The following is a 21,521-nucleotide window of genomic DNA, read 5'->3' as shown; positions in this document are numbered from 1 at the left end:
ATTCTAGATGTCTAGGAAAGGTGTATACCATTGTCTGTTTTCATGATGCTCATTAGATAAGATTTTTAAATTCACCCTAGACTTAACAAGTAAGTGCAATTATAAGATCCTAGAAAACTAACAGGCTAGAGTAAACATTTGCTCATCAATTCAAATATTTATTGAGCACCTTTACATGCAAGGCACTGTGGGACAGCTGAGACCAGTGTTCGCAGTTGGAAACAGGATGGATCTCAAAACAATGCTTCCAATACTGCTTTCCTATTTAACAAAATCTAACAGCAGAGTTTACAATAATAGAATTTAGTAGAGTTTAGATTTGTCTCAAAATTTCCAACTCCTCCCATGGTTTAGCCTTCTCACCCTCCATACATACCTCCATCACTATCACTCAACACTTAACATATCTTTGTAGAGCAGTTCAGTCATATTTAATATACTACAATTATGCCTCAGTTCAAAAGTTGTATATATCAAATTATTTCCCTCTAACTTAATTTCAAAAACACATTTTTGGCTATTTTTTTTTCTCCAAATGGCAGTAAGTCTATTTTCTCTGCATCCAGCAATTCATGTTCATGTAAAGTTTCATTAGAGATAATACAATAACATGAAGTACGGATGCCCTTACATTTTCTTAAAAATCAACAATTCTGTGCAAGAAATCTATTCTGATTCTTGGTTATAAAAGTATCCGAAAATGTTCCTACTCTGTGCATTTTTTTTTTTTTTATCTCCTGGGAGTGAGGAATAAGGGTCATCATTTTTCAGACCCATCTTCAAAGTGCATTTACCTCTCAATTCACCTGATATCATTCCATTTCAATATCTCAACTAGTATAATTAGGGGGAAAAAACTACACTACTAAACCCTGCTCCAAATAATATATGGATTGTCTGCCTTACTTCCATGTTCAAACATTTTTCAACTTGTTACAGAAAGGCCTGTTAAGTATTTCACCATAATTCTGGGGAAAAAAATTACACACAGTAATTTGTATGAAGTTTATATAACTGGACTTGATCCGTTAGTGACTCTAGAGTAGTTCAATGTCTAAAAGGACTCCTTTAATAAAAAAATTTTGTAAACTGTAATACTAGTTAACATATAGCTTGCTTTAAGAATATCTATTGTCCTTAGCCACTAAGACTATGTTTGTGTCCTGTTATTCACCAGGGGAACAGGTATGTTACACCCTGAACACACTGGTACTATGAGGCTAGCCATTCTTTACTGTAGAATGACTCCTTAAGCCAAATACTTGTCATCAAGTTGTACAAAATTTCGAAGTCTCCATTTAAAACACGCTGCAAAGATTAGAACACCAAAAACCTCCTCCAAATGGCATGTCCGAAACTTTGAAAACAGTAAGGAATACCTATTATTATCTCCTTCAGCGGCACTTCTCCCAAATATGTCTCAGGGCATTAGAATTCTCTACTCCAACTCAGCACAAACCTCCCAACACCACGTCCTGCTTTAATTATTGTAACTGATTTATTTCAAGTTTATACATTCTTCCTTCCACTTGCCAAATTTCTTCTGTTCTTAGGTTTCTAAAAAAATAGTCATTTTTCAAAAGCAGAAAAAGAAAGATATATATATTTAATATATAAAAGAAAAAGCTAAATCTGACATAATTATATTCTTAAAAACATTCCATTTATTTACAGATGTATAAAAAGGCAAATTATTGGCCTACTGAGATCATGCTTCTTATAGAGTTAGGGTGAGAGCTCACTATCCTCCCAATTCCTCAACTCCTCACTCAACTACATCTTTCATAACCACACATGTAATTTTCATAGATCAGTTTCTCCTGGGGTAAGGTTAAAAGGTAGGAGTTTTTGGAGATTTTAGATTTCTATCAAGACTGCAGGATTGTTCTGAAGATTGAGCCCTCCTAAAATTAGCCCTAACAACTTTCTAGTTCCAAGAAGGTCTTGAAAACACCATTATCTTGGGGGTTTTGTAATGATATCTGCAGCCTTCCTTGAACAGCTGGGATCATCTCTCATTTCTATCTTTGTACATCTCTCATAAACAGAGTTAAATATCTTCCCATCAAGTAATGAATATTACTTGTCTATTTTCTTCTAAAAAAAAAAAGAACAGTGTTCAGAAGCAGAATGGTCCTTCTTTTCCTGAGGATTACTCGCTCACTTGCCTGCTCCTTGGCTGACCCTCAGAAGCTACAAGAGCCTTGGGAAGTCAGGAGGAAATGCAAGGACAAGACAAGCAAAGAAATAATGGGAAACTGCTATACCTGGATTAAACTACTAGCATCTCCAAGGACAATTATTAGCAGGGAAGACAGGTGCTGGACTCCTTGGCTAAGGCATTGAATGAAATCTCCTGGGTAAAGAGAAGTGGGAGGGATAATGAGAAGCTGAGGGGTGCTCATTACCTACTTCAAGCTTCTTCAGTAACCTTTAGAGGTGGGAAGGTTGAATGCTGATGAGGAGGTCTAGAAAGGCAAGTAACACAAAACCAACAAAGAATTTGTTCCCACTGCAATTTGCAGAAGAAAATTTCCCACCCTTTTCAATCTGTTTATTACCAGAGTTACTAGAAAGGGAACCAACCACGGAGGTAATAATTCACTGGCTAGGACCATTCCAAAGTTGGTTTCACAACCTAGTTTTGAAGATATGCTGAGTGGGATTTGGGATAAAGAAGGCAGGGGATGTAGAAGAAACAGCATCACCTAGGCACAGCCCAGGCACTGGAAGCTCTTGTGTTAGTGTTTCACAACACAAGCAAATCCTGTCAATGAAGACAGAACAGGGGTTACATTCCAAAATATAATTATTTAAGAAAGGCAAAATGCAGCAGCTAAATCCCAGTCTATACATTTTCAGAATAGTGATTCTTGCCCCCAGGAGTTTCCAAGAGACCCCTCAAGTGCACCATGATTATTTACAAACTAGATAGGAAACATCATTTCTATACTCAATACAAATCTCATCTCCTAGGTTGAAAACTTCAGCCTTTGAGAAATCTATGAAAACAACTATACAAAAATATAAATATCTTTAACTTTACAGGCTGTCAGTCCTTCATACCCTGACAGCTAATGAGTGAAAAAGCTCTACAGATCACTGAATCCATGGTAGCAGATAATAAAAAATATATCTTGTGATTCAAATACTGCCTTATTTCCCTGGTAAAGAATGCCTACTGTGACTTTTCTTTTCTTTACATCCTGTGCAGGTAACAGTGAATGAAACCTTCAAGCACCAGGAGGCTGGCTTGATTTGGGGAACATCCAGCCTCACAGATTTTTATTTTGGCCACTGTCTCTGGTATGGAGAGGGAATGCTTTTCATTTTACCTATCTCTTGAGTGATGTGATTTGTGAAAGGGGGTGGACTCCCTCTATGCCTACCTCCAAAATATGTAATCCAGGTAGAAATCCTTGGTACTATGAAATGGTCTTCTCAACACCCAAAGACAATAAGGAAGAACTAGTAATTTTAACATCTCAAAATGATTACCTTAGTAATAAAGAGTTTTTGTTTTTGTTTTAAAGCATTCCTACTTTACCAGAAGGCTTGGATTTATAATTCTGATTGAAAAGGTGAGGGAATGGAAGCTACTTGGGATATAAAAGAAGAGAAAATTTTGTTGAATGACACTAAGTCCTTCACTTTGGTATTCCATGGTACCCATCCTCTCTCCCCCTACTCTTGAAACACCAACTAAAAACTATCTCTTCTGGATCCCTCTGCACAAGTGCATCACATTCCTTGGACTTCAGATTTAAACAACTTAAACAACAGCTATCAACTAAGGTTCAGTTCATAGCAACTCCAAAGTCTCAAGCAGCTTTTACTCTGGGAGGGAAGAACTAGGAACCACTATGGACCTACAGTCTTGTTATGAATTCCTTGGGTAAGAGGGGCACCTCGTGTTCAGTAATGGATCGCATCTTCTTAGAGAGGATGAGGAGACCCAGCACCACAAGTGAGGTAACACATTTTAACATGATCAGAATTTCATAGTAGTAATTTCTTATACCGAGGTCAGCACCCTACCCCCTTTCTCTCCATTATCCACTGCATCAAAGTCAAGGATCACAGTTCCATGACACAAACAGGTGCCTGCAGAGAAAGGAGGTTTCCCCTCACAGCCTGGCTTCTGCCTGAGGACAAATAAGTTCATTTCCCTGCAGAACTTGGTGAGGCCGCAGAGTTGCCCAGTTTGGCCACAACAGGTGCCAATGTAGGCATCATCTTGCTGTCCCGGCATTCCTGGTCATTCCCTGTTAAGTTCATTTTGTGTCCAACTGACCCAGCTTTGGCAGCTACAGGTGCCAAACAAGGCATCACCTTGAGACTCTGACCATCTGCATCACTGGAAGGATTAGCTACTTTTAAACCTAGAGGTGCCAATTTTGGCATCGGCCTCCACAAAGTATCTGTGCTGCTGTTTTCTAGGCCAGCCTTCATGTGTAGGATGGGGGGTGAAGACACACTTTCAGGCTCTGCAGAGATGCCAGAAGTACTCTTCCCTTCATCACCAGCTTTCCTGTGGGAAACAACGGAATCCTTTATCTCAGAGTCAATAACAATCTTAAGGACATCTGGCTCAGAGGCTGGTTCTGCAAGTTGTTTTTCATTCTCAGAAAAGTCATCATCTTCCAAGTGCAAGAGGAGCGGGCTGACAGAGTCACTTTCCCCTTGAACATCAGGCAATTCTTTCAAACCAGTTCCCAAGTGGCCAACCTGGAAAGCTGCTCTGTTCCCAGGAGGAAGCTTACTGATAAAAGCCTGTCGAGCATCCCCTGGGAACTCTGTATCCATAGAGCTGGGCAGTTCAGCCAGGTTAACAGAGTCATCATTTAACTGCTGATTAAGAAAGGCAATCTCATTGAGCAGAGATGTCAGTGTCTCATCAGTATCATCCTCATCTTCCATATTAGTTAGCAGTTCACTGGGATCCAGTGCTGCTTCCTCTATAGCTGATGCTACCTTTCTCAATTCCATCTCTATGCTTGAGTCTTTGAGATCTTTCATCTTTAATTTATGAAATGGAGACTCCTTTGTCTTCAGTCTCTCCCGTCTTGATTCACTCTCTTTCCATTTATGCTGAATTCCTCTCATATCACTGGAAATCTTTTTGGGTAAGAACTCCTGTGCTTCTTGCATACTGGAAACATCAACTATTTGTGGAAAACCAGAATCTTTATTTGACAGATAAACCTGTGTTGTACCCAGTGCCATTCTGACATCTCTGTGGTTGCCTCTGGAAGAGATTCTACCCAAATCTTCACAGGAGTTATCTTCATTCCTGACAGTGTTTTTCAGGTGGTCAGGCGGCTTGCCATCAGGAACTTCATGAGGGTATTTGCTGCCACCCATATCTACCAAACCTCCCTCCGTGGCCAATGATGTCACATTAACAATTCTTGGCATCATAAATAAGTCGTCGTTTTCTGGGGGGAAAAAAAAAATTCATTTATATCTACAGTGGTAAGTACTCTCATTCATACCCAATGACCATCTCATGGGAGTTGTAGTTAAAATTTCACCAGTCTACTTTTATCAAGAAGATGAAAGGAAATACCAGTTTTTCAAATTACGGACTTAGCCTAACAAGAAAATAGGTAAAATCTAACCAAAAGACACTTTGATATTCCATCATTAATAAAAGTTCTATTTAATTATTTTATAGAAATGCTCCCCAAGTTTATTTTTTTATCCTGAGGCAGACATGCACCTTGATTCTGTTCGTCCAATTAACTGCTACTCTGAGGGAAAGATGAAGCCCTAGAGGCAGCACTGTAAGAAAGGATGACTCCTCCAGACTGGGTTCAGCAGTATTAGTACTGGTAAGGATACTCTTTTACCTTAATAGAAATTCAGGTTCCTAAAACCTAAAATTTCGTCAAAGTGAACTTTCCTTTTCACCTCAACTCCTTATCCCCAAAAGGGAGGGTGCTGAAACTGTATCAGGCTGGTAATGTAGGAGTGTACCATCTCTGAGTACAACACAAAATTGATAAATATTTATTAACACCAAAAACTAAAACAATGACTCAACCTCCTTTTACTTTCACATCTTTTCAATTCTTTTCCTACTCAGAAATTAGAAGAGATCGCAAAATAGTTCCCATTCCCAGGTAAAAAAAGACCATTCAATACCACAGATAGGGCAAAACATGTTCTAAAAAGACAATCTTCTCTTACAAAGGCAAACTCGAATACAATAGCTCTTTATCATTACAGAACACATTCAAAGGCTTTCTCTGTCACTTTGAGATACCAGGGATAACTCTTTTTCACTACCCATGAAAGACAACACTTATGACATACCTGACTGAGCCACAGCACTACTGGCAACTTGAGGTTTCAGATCTGCTTCTAGGAGAGCAGGAGAAACAGTAACCACTGGTCCTGAGAATAAGGGACCTTTTAAAGTGAGCAACTGCCCTTGTGGAGTCATCACAATGTTGGCAGAGGTGTGTGGAGTGTTAGAGGGTGAGGTATTTTCTGTAAGGAAGAGCAGAAATTAGTTAAGGATAAAAGATCTTCAATTAATGCTAGTGAATACCCTAAGAGTGTAGGAGGCATCTCTAAAAACCACACCTTGTCTTAAAAAGCAAGAAATAAAATTCAAATTTAGTTAGGGAACCTCAACTTGCAATTTACTTTTTGAACCATTTTTCAGTACCTGTCCAGTGATTCTCTTAAGGGACAGAATTTCTTAGTGTTGAGGAACAGAGCCATGGAACCACTTTTTCAATGGAATGCTTCTGATGGTCTTGATGGTGAATCAGGATGAAGGCACACACAATTTTATCCCTAGGTTTGCTTTCCTATATATCGCTAAAAAATTACTTCAAGTTTTTAGACCTTAGTTTTTCCACCTGTAAAATGAGGTGACTGGACTAAATGATCATTAAAATTCTTTCTTAGCAATAACATCATTTAAATGTGCAATGTTAAAACTAACTCATATTTTAGTATCTATCACTACTTTCTTAGTTGATATAATAAACCAGATTTCCTTGGTTCATACACTGTGCTATCCAAAGAGTAAAAAAGGATATACCATTCTCAAAGGATATAAACAAGTAATATAAAATCAATATAGCCTCACTTCCAAAATCAAGATAGGAGAGAATAAAAAAATCAAAACCAATTTACTTTGTTCCTTAATAGCAATTCATTGACAGACTGCAATCTGATGAAAAGTAGAGCCTGATTAACAAAAATAAACTTTAAAAAAAATTTCCAATTTATTTGTCTCATCTAGATCCAAACTTCCTCAACTCATGAGCAGAACTGCAGGGAAATCAAGAGTTCATTTATAAAGTCTGAAAAGATGGCAGCTTAAAAAAAATACTGAAACATTAAAAGAAAAATACTTGTCTGAAGACTGCTATCAGAAGTAGGTCTTCTATGTTACCATGACTGATAACTTACTAGGATTTGCTTGAGTGTGTAAAGCTATAAACTGAAATCTAATGTAGTTAATATTCTACTTTTAATACAACCCATCTTTCATTTAATTAAAACTAAAATTATGGCCAAGAGAAGACATTCAGTTCTCTAAACTAAACTAAACTAATGTTCATCTACATTAAAGAAAGCAAAGAATGTCTCTCCTACCTGTGGCCTGGTCTTTTTTTCTGGAAAGAATCAAAGGTTTCCCCTTCCTGTTATTTATAAACATCTGTCCGAGATCTACAGATGATGCAGAAGATCCTTCCTGCTGTTTGCTAGTTCTGGGAGACACATCAAACTCATCTGATCCCATCTTCTTTTTTCTTTTTTGTGCCTCTAATGCTTGTTGTTTTGCATAAATATACTCTAGCTTCTTCAGGACCACTTCTTCTGTCTTACCTATAGGTTGATAGGGAATAAACTGTTACTCTCTATAAGACCCCACGTAATAATGAGAAATAGAGTCAACTGAAATCCAGTTGATTTAACTATATTCCCCTAAACTATGGAAGGCAAGAGTAATTATAATCCAGAAGAAATGTCCCACCCAGTCAAACGATAATTCTGATGTTAACTCTGGGAACCAAGCCTGAAACTAAGTAGTATCTGAAAGATCTACTAAGGATTTTCCTCACTAAAGCTATATTTATACTCTTTATCAGAGATCATTCACTTATCTCACCTGAAAGAGATGATACTTTCCGTATCAAAATATTCCGTTTGCGAGTCAGAAGATTTTTCTGTCCTATCAACTTGTCTGCCTGATCTGTTAGTCCTTGAATTTCACTGAATGCCTACGACAAGAAATAGTAATATCACGTCCATCAGTTTGCTTTTTCCGAAAAACAGGTGGGGGCTACATAATTTCTTAAATAAAAAAATTTTTATCTAATATTTTAGAGAACTTTATAATGCCATTTAAAACAATTGTTAATGTTTTACAAACTTATGATTACCGGGGAGAAAAAGGAGGAGGGATAAACTGCGAGACTGGGATTGACATAAACACACTACTATATATAAAATAGATAACTAATAAGGACATACTATATATAGCACAGGGAACTCTACTCAATACTCTGTAATGGCCTCTATGGGAAAAGAATCTAAAAAAGAGTGGATATATGTATCTGTGTAACAGATCCACTTTGCTGTACACCTGAAACTAACACAACATTGTAAATCAACTAAACTCCAATAAAAATTTTAAAAATAATAAAGTATAGAAGTAAATAAAAAAAACCCCAAAAACAATTTTTAATGTTTCAGAATTTATTTTTTGTTAAACTTTAGGCGATTTTTCTGTCTTATACTTCTAAGGAAAGTGATTATTTACAAAGAGCACCACTGAGTGGTTAACAGGTATTTCTACTACTGCAAGGAGAAACAAAACATTTTACTCTGCTTAGATCTTAATAATCAACTTTAAAATCAACTCCTAGGGGCTTCCCTGGTGGCGCAGTGGTTGACAGTCTGCCTGCCGATGCAGGGGACACGGGTTTGTGCCCCAGTCCAGGAAGATCCCACATGCCACAGAGCGGCTGGGCCTGTGAGCCATGGCCGCTGAGCCTGCACGTCCGGAGCCTTTGCTCCACAACGGGAGAGGCCATAACAGTGAGAGGCCTGTGCGTATGGCAAAAAAAAAAGAAAATCAACTCCTAATCTAAGCAAAATCTGGTTGAAATAACCTTGTTCTAGAGGGATATGACTGCTTGCCTTTTACTCTTCCAACTTCTACTTATAAACAATTTAAACAAAATTACCTCAGATATTCTACATGCAAAATTAAAACTTCTGCTAGCTTGAATACTAGAGTTTCCTTTAAAGTGACTGTCAACTGTTAAGAAGTATGTCAAAATAGCAGTCGTGTTGTGCCTTTCACCGTGATAAACTTTTCTAAGTACTACGGAAAACACCAGTGTAAAGAAGTCATAGTAAACAGAGTTTACCAGAGTTTCTAACTTTTTTTGAAGGAAGGATAATGACTCTGCTGGTTAAGAATCTGACTTTCAATGAAAAGCTACTCTGACTCAACATAAGGACTTTTCTTCCTAAGGGATTTATTGGGCATTCATTAGTCCACCTTCAAATGTTAAACACAAGCTCTATTTCAATCTTCTTCATTCTCTTTCTCATAAATATCTCTGGAAGATTCTTTCAGTCAAGCTCTTACTTGTCTGTCATTTACACATAACACTTACCCTAGTAAGAATGAGACTTTTGGAAACCTTGGAAGAATGAAGTAACCCCAACGTGATCTTCAATTTCTCAAAGAGATCCCTCATTTCACCACGGCGGCGCCGCTCATTGGCAGTGTGTGTCCGGCGATAATAAGCAAAAGCCTCTGCTTCTTTCTGTAGTTTTTCACTCCAGTAATCAGGTTTTAGTTTTAGAGGAACTGGTGTAGCCTGCCCAAACAAAAGATCGCCACCTAAGTATCTTTCACATGTACCTGCCCTCTTCCTGCACCCCAAATGGCACTGCTCTATATCAGACACCCACCATCTTCTGCCTGGAGTATCATAACAGCCTCTCAATTGGTCAACTTACTACCAGTCTATCCTTACTCCAAATCAACAGTGTAAATTCTAATACATGCGAATGTGATATCACTTCTCAGCTCAAATTACAGTAGTTCTCAAATGAGGGAGAATTTGAGAGTGGGGATCTATAAAAAAGCTCATCTGTATAATTTATTATTAAAACTTGTTTTCATGACACAAATTATATGGAAAACTTCAACAAAATCTCGATTAGTGAAAAACGAGTTGAAAATTTTTTTCGTAAATACTGTAAGACCCTTTAAAATTTATGGGAAAGGGTCAACTGCCTCTCTTCCTAAATCACTGTTCTCTCCAACCATTCCAAAGTGCTAGAAGTTTCCTAAACACACTACAATCCCACATCTCCATGTCATTACACAGGCTGTTGCCTGCACCTAACCCCTCCCACCCCCCCTTCATAACTTAACCTTTAAAACTCAGACTTGCATTTTTTAGGAATGTCTTTCTTGACCTCAGGATGCCTTAGGCTTCCTTTCTCTCTTATTTATTCTACTTCCATTTTTAAAGTTATTTACTATAAAGAAGTAAAAGATGCATACAGGATTTAAAATATAAATATGTAAAGATCTTATAATGAAAAGCAACTGTATCTTGCACCTACAACTGGATCCTCAGAAACAACCACTTTTTGATTATTTTAGTGGCCTTTTCTGGTTCTTAAGTCTATATATATCCTAAGTTAAAAATAGTAACATACGCTTATTCTTTTCATTTTTCAATACAACCTATTTACTTCCTGCTATGCAGAAAAGGATTTAGCTCACCACTCTCTTGCATCTCACCATCCATCTTCCTAATACAGATATATCATTAATTTTAGTTCTCTATTGATCCCTTTGCAACTTGAAGATAATTCTATCTCCGTTTCTCATTTCATCAATAGTGTCTCTTTGTAAAATGAGGATATCAGTACTCATATCCTTCCCTTCATTTCTTCTTCCCTCTTTTATCTCCCAACTTGTCATTTGTACTTACTCATTTTTCAAGACTGAAAATTAAGTCTTACATACTTTATTCATGGATTATAAAAGTTTTAAAAAATCATCAACAGTAACCAACCTATTATGACAATATGAATATTAATCATACCAAGTGAGTAATAATTACATTTCCTGTCTTTTACAGTTTCTTGGTTTTGTGTATGTGTGTCCCCCCCAACCTTGATGTTTCTAACTGCCTTTATTTTCTTGACACTGTTTACCTTTATCATAGTAACAGTGGTACCATATCATGGGGTATGAAAGTACCCCCAAACTCTTCTACAAAATCAGTGTCTTTCTAAAGTTAAAAACATGTACATTAGTACAGTGTGGGAAAATCAAAGATACAACCAGATAGAAATAAAATTAATACTAAGTTTAAATACACCAATACACTAAAAATAATTTGCATGTAACAATAATGGTACAAAACAATGGACTGTGTAAATAGCTATTGTGAAAATTCTTACATCTCAAAAATGTTTTAGGATGTCCAATGAAAAAATAAAAATTGTGATATATTCAAAATAATTATGGCCCTGCAAACATGTATCATATGCTCCCCCAAATCAAACCAAACTCAAACTAATCACCCAGTAGTTTTTCAAAGGACCTGAATACCACCCTCCATCTCAACCCAATCTCATCATTTTTATCTCTTAAATTAAGAAGACAGAATAACAAGTGGAAAAATGGTTAAACAATTGCACTCTCTTCCATTCTTAGTGTTAGTTAGGATAAAGAGAAAACCTTCCTTAATTATGGTACTATGATATCCTACACTGAGTACATTAAGAAAATCAAATAAGGTTTATAATTTCATGGCTCCCTGAACTGCTAGCCATTACTTCAGATAATAACTAATTTTTTAGATCACCAGAAAAATCAGGAGCCTAAATAAGAAAGAATGCTAGCCTGTTTCACATCATATCATTACATTATAGGATTAGTTTTCAAATAAGCACATCAGTTTTCATAAACTCCATACCCATTTTAATTCCTCTAAATTATTCTATCAACTGGGGGTGGGGGGCAGTAGACAACTGAGAAGGGAAAAAAAAAGCATTAATAGTATAATTTCATTAAGGGGAAAAAAGCTGATTATATTAACTCACTGGTAAAAATGGCCCTGAAAAAAGTCATAGCTAATACAGCTAATGTTGTTTTAACCCTAAGGACAAATGTTGTCAATTTTATTAAATGAGTAATTATCATTAAACATACTGTAAATACCTTTCGACTCTTTTCAGCAGCTTTCTCATCTGTAGTGATATGCGTACGGCACCTAGATGAAGACAATATTTTCCAATTCTTATTGAAATTCAGTAATCTAATACCTATTTCATAGCTATATTAAACCAAACCATCCCAAATTGTCTAAATTGTAAGCAGCTTCTTTTCCCCATGGTCCGATATGTGGCAATATGATTTATTCAACAATATGCTTTTTTCTCAAATAAAAGTGTCCAAATAGACCCTAAAACTGCAAATTACTTTTTTTCAATTGTGAAATATTTCAAACATATAAAACTGTACAAATAAAATACATAATCAACATCCAGGTATCTGTCACTAAGCTTGAGAAATAAAACATCACCAAAATATAGGCACATTCATCACCTTCCTTCCTTCCTTCTCGTAAGTAAATGCTCGCAAACTGAGTTTACCATGCACATCTTTACAGTTTCTCCTAGGAATGTACTGATTCATCCCTAAACAGAAGATATTATGTAGCATTTTAAACTTAAATGTAGTGTATCTTTCTTCAACTGATTTGTCTCATTCAGCACTGCATGTGAGATATGTTGATATATCTAGTTCAATCATTTTAACTGCTATATAGTATTCCAAACTGTTGAATTTTCCAAAATTTGTTTTAGAATGTTAGTAGTTATTTAGGTTGTATCCAAATTTTCACAATGGCAAATTTTCACAATGGCTGCAATGGACAATCCCAGACATGACCCCTTGTACATGTGTGTGAGCCTTTCTAGGATGCATACCTAGGAGTGGAACTGCTGGATGGAAGAAATGCATGCACATCTTCAACTGAGGTCATGTCATACTGCTCTCCAAAGTGGTTTTAACTTACACTCCCACCTGCAGAATGTTCCCATTGCTCCACACCTAGACAACAGTACTATCAGAAATCTCGATTTATACCAATCTTATGGGTATAAATTGGTAAAGTCACTGTGGTTTAATTTGCATTTCCCACTTCGCCTTCCAATGCCAGGGGTGGAGGTTCGATCCCTGGTCGGGGAGATAAGATCCCACATGCCTCGGGGCCAAAAAACGAAAACATAAAACAGAAGCAATGTTGTAACAAACTCAATGAAGACTTTAAAAATGGTCCACATCAAAAAAAAAAAAAAAATCTTAAAAAACTTTTTTTTGCATTTCTCTATTACTTGTGAGGTAGAACAAATTTGCATGTTTACTGGCAGTCTTTTGTGAATTGCCCATGATATCCATTACTTACTTTTCTACTGGATCTTTTTCTTAATGATTTGTAAGAATTATTTTATATGCTTGATACTAATCTTCTGTCAAACACATATTGCAAATATTTTCCTTACAGTGTGAAACTGCCTTTTCACTGACAGAAATTTTTAAAATTTTAACAATCTGCTCCTTTACAGTTATGTGTTGGTTATTCTTGGCCCTTTATTATTCCAGTCCATTAAGATGGTATCTCTCTGTTTACTTAATTCTTCTTTTTTTAAAAAATAAATTTTATTTCTTTATTGGTTGATTGATTGATTGATTGATTGACTGCTGTGTTGGGTCCCCGTTGCTGTGCGCAGGCTTTCTCTAGTTGCGGTGAGTAGGGGCTACTCTTCGTTGCGGTGGCTTCTCTTATTGTGGAGCACGGGCTCTAGGTGCACGGGCTTCAGTAGTTGCGGCGCAGGGGCTTAGCTGCCCCGCAGCATGTGGGATCTTCCCGGAAAAGGGACTGAACCTGTGTCCCCTGCATTGGCAGGTGGATTCTTAACCACTGCGCCACCAGGGAAGTCCCTACTGAATTCTTCTTCAATGTCTTTCAATAACATTTTATAAAAGTCTTGCACAACTTGTGTTAATAATCCCAAACAGATTTTTCGTATTTTTAATTACATTTTTTTGCTTGTTGCTATTGTTTAGGAACTCGATTGTAGTATACTGAACTTACATCCTGCAATACTGCTGAACTTAAGTCTAATTAAGTTTTTAAGAGATTTAAATTCTTTCAGTCTTAACCAGTAGGCAACTGAAGTACCTTCCAAATAGCCCTGGAGTGAAGAAAAATACTACCTACAGCCCTCCTTAGACTTTCTCACTAGGAATGAAGAATTACTCTTTCTTAACTCATTGCTGCTTCAGGTAGCTGATGACATAACAGGTTGAAAAGCTCAATGTCTGGCACAAAATAACAACTCTTACCTTCTTTCCCTTCTTTCTCTCACACCCCAGTTCCTAATCAATACAAGGCTTACTCAGAACATTTTTTTCTAAGGCATCATGCTCTCTGTATTTTCATCTCATCAGCTGAACAGCTATGAAAATTTTTCTAACTGTAATGACCTATTCAACTAGCAAAGTAACCAAATTTAGAATTTAATGCCATATTCTTAAAAGAACTAACCTTTGTTGAATAGTCCACTTGCATCAGTTATGTTAGTTATCTCATACATTATCTCATTTAATACTTGAAATGGGGGCATTTTCTTCATTTCATAGGTAAAGAATCTAAGATTCAGAGAGATTACAGACTTGCCCAAGATTAAACAGCCACAAACTAGCAAAAGCAGTATTTTAATACCAATGTATCAGGCTCCAAAAGCATATGTTATTCACACTTATATACTGCCTCCTAGCAATAACAAGGCAAGTTAATTACCTCTGGATTACAGCTCCTCTCCTCATCTACTACTAAGAAAAAAGCTAGAGAAATAAAGGAACCATGTCAGTTACCCAGAACTCCTGAATAGAACATTTAGTTTTGCTTATGGTCATAAAATTACAACAACAAAAAACAACAATCCAAAGAGAAGTAAGACTTACAGCTGTTTGAAAGTCTGTGTATGGGCAGCTGCGGTCTTCAAGTGGACAACATTAACTTCCTCCGGGAGCTCTTCTACAGTCTCAATGTCCACCTGCTCTTCATCATCCTCAATGTATTCTACACAGTTATTCTGAAATACAGCATTTCAACAGTAAATAAAGTATTGGGAAGCAAGCACACCTAAACTTTTCAACTGAATGCTCCCCTTATAAAGCCAACCAGTGCCAAACACTGATCTTAAACCATGAGTACTGATAATCCTAAACTTGTTAATCATAAAATGGAATTAAGTCATAAAGACAACATATGGTTAGAGCTAACTACCAAGAACTACATTATAAATCACAGATATATATTAAAAAGACATCATTAGACTGAAGAGACAGAGTCCCCAAAGGGCTGTATGGATGCTTCAGTGTTATTTCTAGTGGACAAAATTCAGGTACAGATATATTAAAGCTGCATAAATCTTAATATTAAATAGCAGTAAAATAGAATTTGGTGAGGAAGAAGGTAGAAAGAAGAAAAATTCAGATTCTAGTTTGAGTGCTTCATGGTTAATCCCATATTAAACACCCACAGAAACATATTCAAGGCAGATATGGAAACAGATTATAGCCCAGACAGTCTTCTAAGTCTCTCAACCCTACAGAATGAGAGCTTTTGAAGAATTTCAGATACCAAAGAAGCCCAGGCTTGCTGTACTTATTATACCAAAATATGAGTCAATCAGTAAGCATTTATTGAGCACCCACCACAGAAACTCACTGTATATTTATAACAGTAGACTATATGGATTATGGGATATGCAGATATGCATAGTCCACCTTTAAAAGCAGATATGCAAAATATGCAAAATATGGATTATGGGATATGCAGATATGCAAAAGTCCACCTTTAAAAGCAGTGTTTACTATGTCAGAAACCAAACAGAGAATACGTTATCTGTAACTGTACTGTACCAGAGAGGCACAACTCAAAATGAAGCATCCCCATCACCTTATTAATTCTATGTTTAAACTTGATGGAAAAACTACTTACCCCCAAATTACAGGCTCCCTAAGGCTAAAGGACATAAGTGATGCAAGTCATCATTCATGATCCCCAATTTAAGCATCATCTAAATAATGTGTATTAAATATAAACAATGGATATTAAAATTAACGTTAGGAAGCTAAATCAACAGAACCCCAAGGGTTTGAATAGTAATGTAGGTAGATGCTTTACCATATTTAAACTGAAGAATGTGTACTGCGTGGCTTTAATTGCAGGCTTTATAAATAATATCCAATAAACTTCATCAGAGAAGACTTAAAAAGGCTACTCACAACTTTCCTTACACTATTCCAATATGCTAATCACAGGTATAAAGTTATCATAGGTGTCAGACATAAACATAAATACAATGTAGAATTTAGATGTGAATGTCCTTAGTTTTAAAAGGCCAGTGTACCTGTCAGATTCCCTATTAGGAAATTCAAGCAATGCCACGCTGTATGACTAAGAAACACTAAAGGTTCCATTAAGTCAGTTCTACTGATAGCAATAGTTTTCACTGATTTTAAAGCTGGACTGTTTTTGACCTGTGGTTGCCAAGGGGGAGGAGGTGTGGGGAAGGGATGGATTGGGAGTTTGGGATTAGCAGATGCAAACTATATACAGAATGGATAAACAACAAGGTCCTACTGTATAGCACAGGGAACTATATTCGATACCCTGTAATAAACCATAATGGAAAAATTTTTTAAATTAAAATTAAAATAAAGTTGGACTGTTTTTGGTCTGATGCTTACCTAGGCTGACTTACAACGAAAGACCCTGCAAAAAGTGCAAGAAGATCTGCAATCTAACTCCTAAACTACCTATAGACATAAGTCCTCAAAAAAGATTAGGTTATAGACAGAATGTGAGGCAAATGCGTATAGAATCATCCAACTGTAGAGCTAGATCCTCATTTTATAAATGAGACAGGTGAGGTACAGAGATAACCAACATAGGAACGTTAGAATATTTAAACATTTTAGAGGTTTAAAATATGAATCTTTTTGCTATATTTTATCTCCGTAAGGCAGTTAGTTAGGCATTAACAGAGAAGGACCAGGTAACACAGGGAATGAATGAATCTCAAGGAAGTGAGATTCTAAAACTGCCAGGCATGACAATCATTGTATTATCTGCTCCTGAAGAGAGGGACACAATTTAGATTTCAAGGCACCCCACAGGCAGCTGGCTATCACCTCCTTATGTTTTACATCAGACCCCAGGTCAGGGGTCAGCAAACCACAGCCTGCCATCTGTTTTTGTAAATAAAGTTTTATTGGAACACAGCCACACTCATTCAGTTACTATTGCTTATGGCTGCTTTCACTCTACAACAGCAGTTGAGTAGTTGCAAGAGCAAGTCATCTAGCCTGCAAAGTCTAAAATATTTACAATCTGGCCCTTTACAAAAAAAGTTTGCCCAACTCCTGCCCTATATCATATCTGACTCTCAAGTTACTTAGTTCAGCAAATACAACCCTAAATAAAAGTCTAAAAAATGGCTTCACGGGCTTCCCTGGTGGCGCAGTGGTTGAGAGTCTGCCTGCCGATGCAGGGGACATGGGTTCATGCCCCGGTCCGGGAAGATCCCACATGCCGCAGAGCGGCTGGGCCTGTGAGCCATGGCCTCTGAGCCTGCGCGTCCGGAGCCTGCGCTCCGCAACGGGAAAGGCCACAACAGTGAGAGGCCCGCGTACAGCAAAAAAAAAAAAAAAAAAAAAAAATGGCTTCAGAAAAATATAAATTAGAAAGGTCAAATTACAAAGAAAGATGACCAAAGTTCAGAATACAAATTCTAGACACTAATTTTAGGAGATGATTAAAAACAACTTTAGGCAGGGTTGTATTAAAATATTAAATAGTATTTTTCGTTTCTCTCCAAAAAGAAAAACATCTCTATAAATGCAGGTAGATAAATTATCTTCCAGTTCTAAGGCTGCCTATTCCCTGTTTCTTATATATATCTACCAGATAAGCTACAATCACTTCACATACAAAATGTCAAAGAAACTGAGACTGAATGGGAGTAGTGGTTTCAGACTTTTTCTTAAAAAAAAACCTAATTTGATAGGGACTCTCAAGCATCTATCCCCCTAAGGCTTAAGTCAGCCTTCCTATAATATCAGACAAGTCTCAAAGCTCAATATAAGCTCAATAAATGTTACCTGACTGACACAGCCCAAAAACTACAAAGTCATTTAATCATGATCTAAACCTAGGCATCCAAATCAATGTATCAGGTCTTAGTGATCTTCTGGAAAAACTACTGTCTCTAATGAATCATTTAAATTCTTGAGGTTTCAGTCACAACAAAAATGGGCTCACCACCTTTTCTACATCATCAACCTCCTCACTCTGGTAGTCAGAAACAACATCCACAATCTCATCAATAGAATCATCGGTTTTCTCATTCTCATCTTCCTCATCATCCTCTTCCAAATCCAAAACAGTGAAGTCAGCACTGCTTCTCCCACCCTTCTTCTCTTGCTTTGGTTTTATCTGTTCTCCTGATAGCAGTAAGTGACCTTGAAAATGTCCTTCCCCTCTGCTCCCTTTGGTAGCTCTCCTAGGAAATATGGAGAAGGCTGCAGGACTAGAAATCCTACTCCAAGAATCACATTCAGTTTTTAAAATTTTGGCATTCTCAGTAGTTCCACTTTTTCCAAGTAAATCAGAGATGCCGTGTTCTTGTTGAAACACATCTGAATTTTCCTGACAAGTTTCTGTTTCTTTAATTAACTGCTCATCTGTCTCTTTCTTGCATTCTTGTGAAGTTCTAACACATTTCTGGGTCAAAGGGCCCTTTAGGTGTTTTCTCCACCTCTCCCTAATGCTGTCCTTCTCCAGAGAATCTCCACATCCCTTCTCCTTGGCCTCTGGCTTTGGATTAGATTGCTGCTCCACAACTCTGCTCCCTGAAAATTCAAGTTTACTTTCTTCTTTAGAGATAATTGGAAATTCATCTGATTTTTCCCCTGGATTGTCTAAGCCTTTCTGCTGTTCCACTTTCACATCAAGTTTTTTAAGCTGCACATTACTCACACTTTGGACTGTCATATTACTGGCTCTTCCAGAAATGTTCTTAACTTCCAGAACAGTCAGTTTTTCTTTGGAACTGTTATGATTCCTAATCCCATACTCTTCATCAACATTTTTATAGTCTTCACCTGTGTGTGAGCCAGTGATATAGGCATGCTGAGAAGGTTTAACAGTTGCAGGACCTTCTTCTGTAAGGGATTCTTCATCTAAATGATCACCCCCATCTTCCAAGGAATCATTCAGAGTTTCTTCTGAGACAGTAGCTCCTGAGTTTTGCTTTATTATATTAGCCTCAGGGTCTATAGCTTCTCCTCCTGACTGCAGGGTCTTCTTAGTTTCCTGTTCTCTTTTTAAAAAGCTTGTTTCATCTTTTTGGTCTGCATTCTGAGATTCTCTTTTCATCTGAAGTGAAGCAACATGCTGAAGAATGGAGCTGGGAACAGGCTTTTGTCCTGGGAGCTGCAACAAGGCAAAACTACCAGACTGGAGAGGAATAAGACTGGCTGTACCAACAGGCTGCCCTCCTGAACTATAGGTTATTTTGGTTTCAGAGCCTGTTTTGCTTGCAAAGCTTTGTGGTTCAGGAGGGGAAATCCTCAGAGTCAATGTACCAGACTGAGACACAAAACTAGGTCCAGAAGAAAGCAATGATGGTGCCTGAGTGATAACATTCATTGCTGGAGAAGACCCAACAGTCTGAATTACAGGATTCATAACAGAGAAAGAGGAGGACGAAGCAGAAGATGGTGGAGTCTCTGAAGGTTTGGAAGGAGTGGGTAACCGGATTCCCATCACAGACCCTGGTAAGAAAAAGAACATTGTAAATCACCACTGCCCAAATCAAGACTTCCAAAGTATGCATTTCTTTTCTAACAGGTGATTCCAAGACACTAAGAAGACCAATCCTGGTGTATTAACATACCATATGACCAAATGATTCAAGAAAAGAGAAACTTATCAGAAATATCTCTAATTTTATACCTGGGTTCCGAAACATGACAGGCTGTAAGTTGGGCTGGGTATTAGAGCCTCGAAGCTGATGCAAAGGGAGGAGCTGGACAATCTGCCCATTAGGGTGCCTGAACAGGTTCATTCCACTTGGGCTCCTAACAGGCTGCAAGACCATCCGATGTCCCTGAAGTTGTGTGTTTGGGACAGGTCTAAGAGTAGGAGAACCCTGCTGCACTGGAATCAACAACAATCGAGGTCCAGCACGTTTCACTGTGTTAGGAGAGACCTGTGGAGTAGCCACTGGAATCTGAGGAGCATTTTCTGAAAAACAGGAAATGGGAAACATAGTATCAGAATTTCCCTTTAATACTTGGGGAAAAAATAATTATGACATAGGATCTAACCACGCTACATATAACTTCTACTTTAAACTACAGAGTTGGTAAAATCCTGTCCGTCCATGATACACTACTTACTAGTCTTATGGCTGAGACAATTTACTTTAAACCTAAGTATTAGCCAGACATTGCAGGGCCTTACATTTAGATTGGTAAAAAAGAAAGTATCAATTGTCAAGAGGTGCATTTAAAGAGATAACACTTCTGCCTAATGAAAAACATGGCCTCTTAACCTGGTTCTCATTAAAGTTCAAGATAAAATTCTCTTGTTCAACTTAAAAATTCAGGCTGTTAACACTTAATAGACTTATGACTTAGTTTCACAGGTCTTACTCAAGTAAGAAAAAGTCAAGGACTAAAAATCACAAAGTACTAAAAACTTCTTGGCTTGTAAAATTCACTGATAAATAAGCAAAGCATAAAGATTTGTGGAAATTATTTTTCAGAAGGAAAAAAAATACATACCCCCAAAAAATGGAATGAAATTAAGAGACATCAAAGAAGCAGGGAAATAAAGCCTGGTTAGGAAGAGGCAAAAGATAGTTTTAAAACAAACAGAAAAAGCAGAAATTTAATGCAGAAGATGTGAATTAAAAGAGATTTCAAAATATTAATAGTACCTAAAGATTCACTTTAATGTCTGGAAGAAAATACTAAGGACATGAAAAAAAATAATATGAGTAATCTACAGCTAGGTTTTGGGTCACAGGAATAAAGAGGAAGGAATAACATAATAGTAAGCATAAATGAAAGTGGTCTAACATTACCATTCAAATTACTGAACTTCTTTAACATTATTACTTCCAATTACCTCTTTTTTTTAAACATTATTAAATAAAATTTTTTATCAGTTTGTCACTAAATATAAAAATCAACAAGCCAAACAAAACAAAGATTTTAATATGTGATATTCTATCAGATAGGTACTCTGCCCAAAAAACATATCAAATTTCTAAAACAAAGTGAAGCTCCTAAGATTTACATGACAAATTATATATAGAAGATCCATGACTACTTTTGAAAATGAAATAAAACACAAAGACCAAACTGT

General features: G+C 37.0%; 1 protein-coding gene across 21 annotated transcripts in view; it reads right to left on the bottom strand.

Moving 5' to 3' along the window:
• Nucleotides 1–137: 137 nt before the first annotated feature.
• Nucleotides 138–21,521, bottom strand: part of MGA (MAX dimerization protein MGA) — a 157,644-nt gene continuing 136,260 nt past the window's right edge. For 11 of the 21 annotated variants that reach the window (XM_067743907.1, XM_067743917.1, XM_067743950.1 and 8 more), the window contains 9 exons: nt 20,103–20,393; nt 18,408–19,921; nt 15,041–15,171; nt 12,230–12,281; nt 9,654–9,860; nt 8,135–8,246; nt 7,618–7,851; nt 6,319–6,495; nt 138–5,438 (listed from right to left, as the gene is read on the bottom strand). In XM_067743907.1, the coding sequence (XP_067600008.1) occupies nt 4,162–5,438; nt 6,319–6,495; nt 7,618–7,851; nt 8,135–8,246; nt 9,654–9,860; nt 12,230–12,281; nt 15,041–15,171; nt 18,408–19,921; nt 20,103–20,393 (3,995 nt within the window). In that variant the 3' untranslated portion in view covers nt 138–4,161. Of the gene's footprint in view, nt 5,439–6,318; nt 6,496–7,617; nt 7,852–8,134; nt 8,247–9,653; nt 9,861–12,229; nt 12,282–15,038; nt 15,172–18,407; nt 19,922–20,102; nt 20,394–21,521 lie in introns of those variants that run through there. The other 10 variants (XM_067743960.1, XM_067743978.1, XM_067744033.1 and 7 more) reach the window with 6 other exon arrangements.

This window comes from Pseudorca crassidens, chromosome 1, assembly GCF_039906515.1.
Source record: "Pseudorca crassidens isolate mPseCra1 chromosome 1, mPseCra1.hap1, whole genome shotgun sequence".
NCBI classification, from domain to species: domain Eukaryota; kingdom Metazoa; phylum Chordata; class Mammalia; order Artiodactyla; family Delphinidae; genus Pseudorca; species Pseudorca crassidens.
The sequence above is the reverse complement of the archived record's forward strand: the minus strand, read 5'-3'. Positions and strand labels throughout refer to the sequence as shown.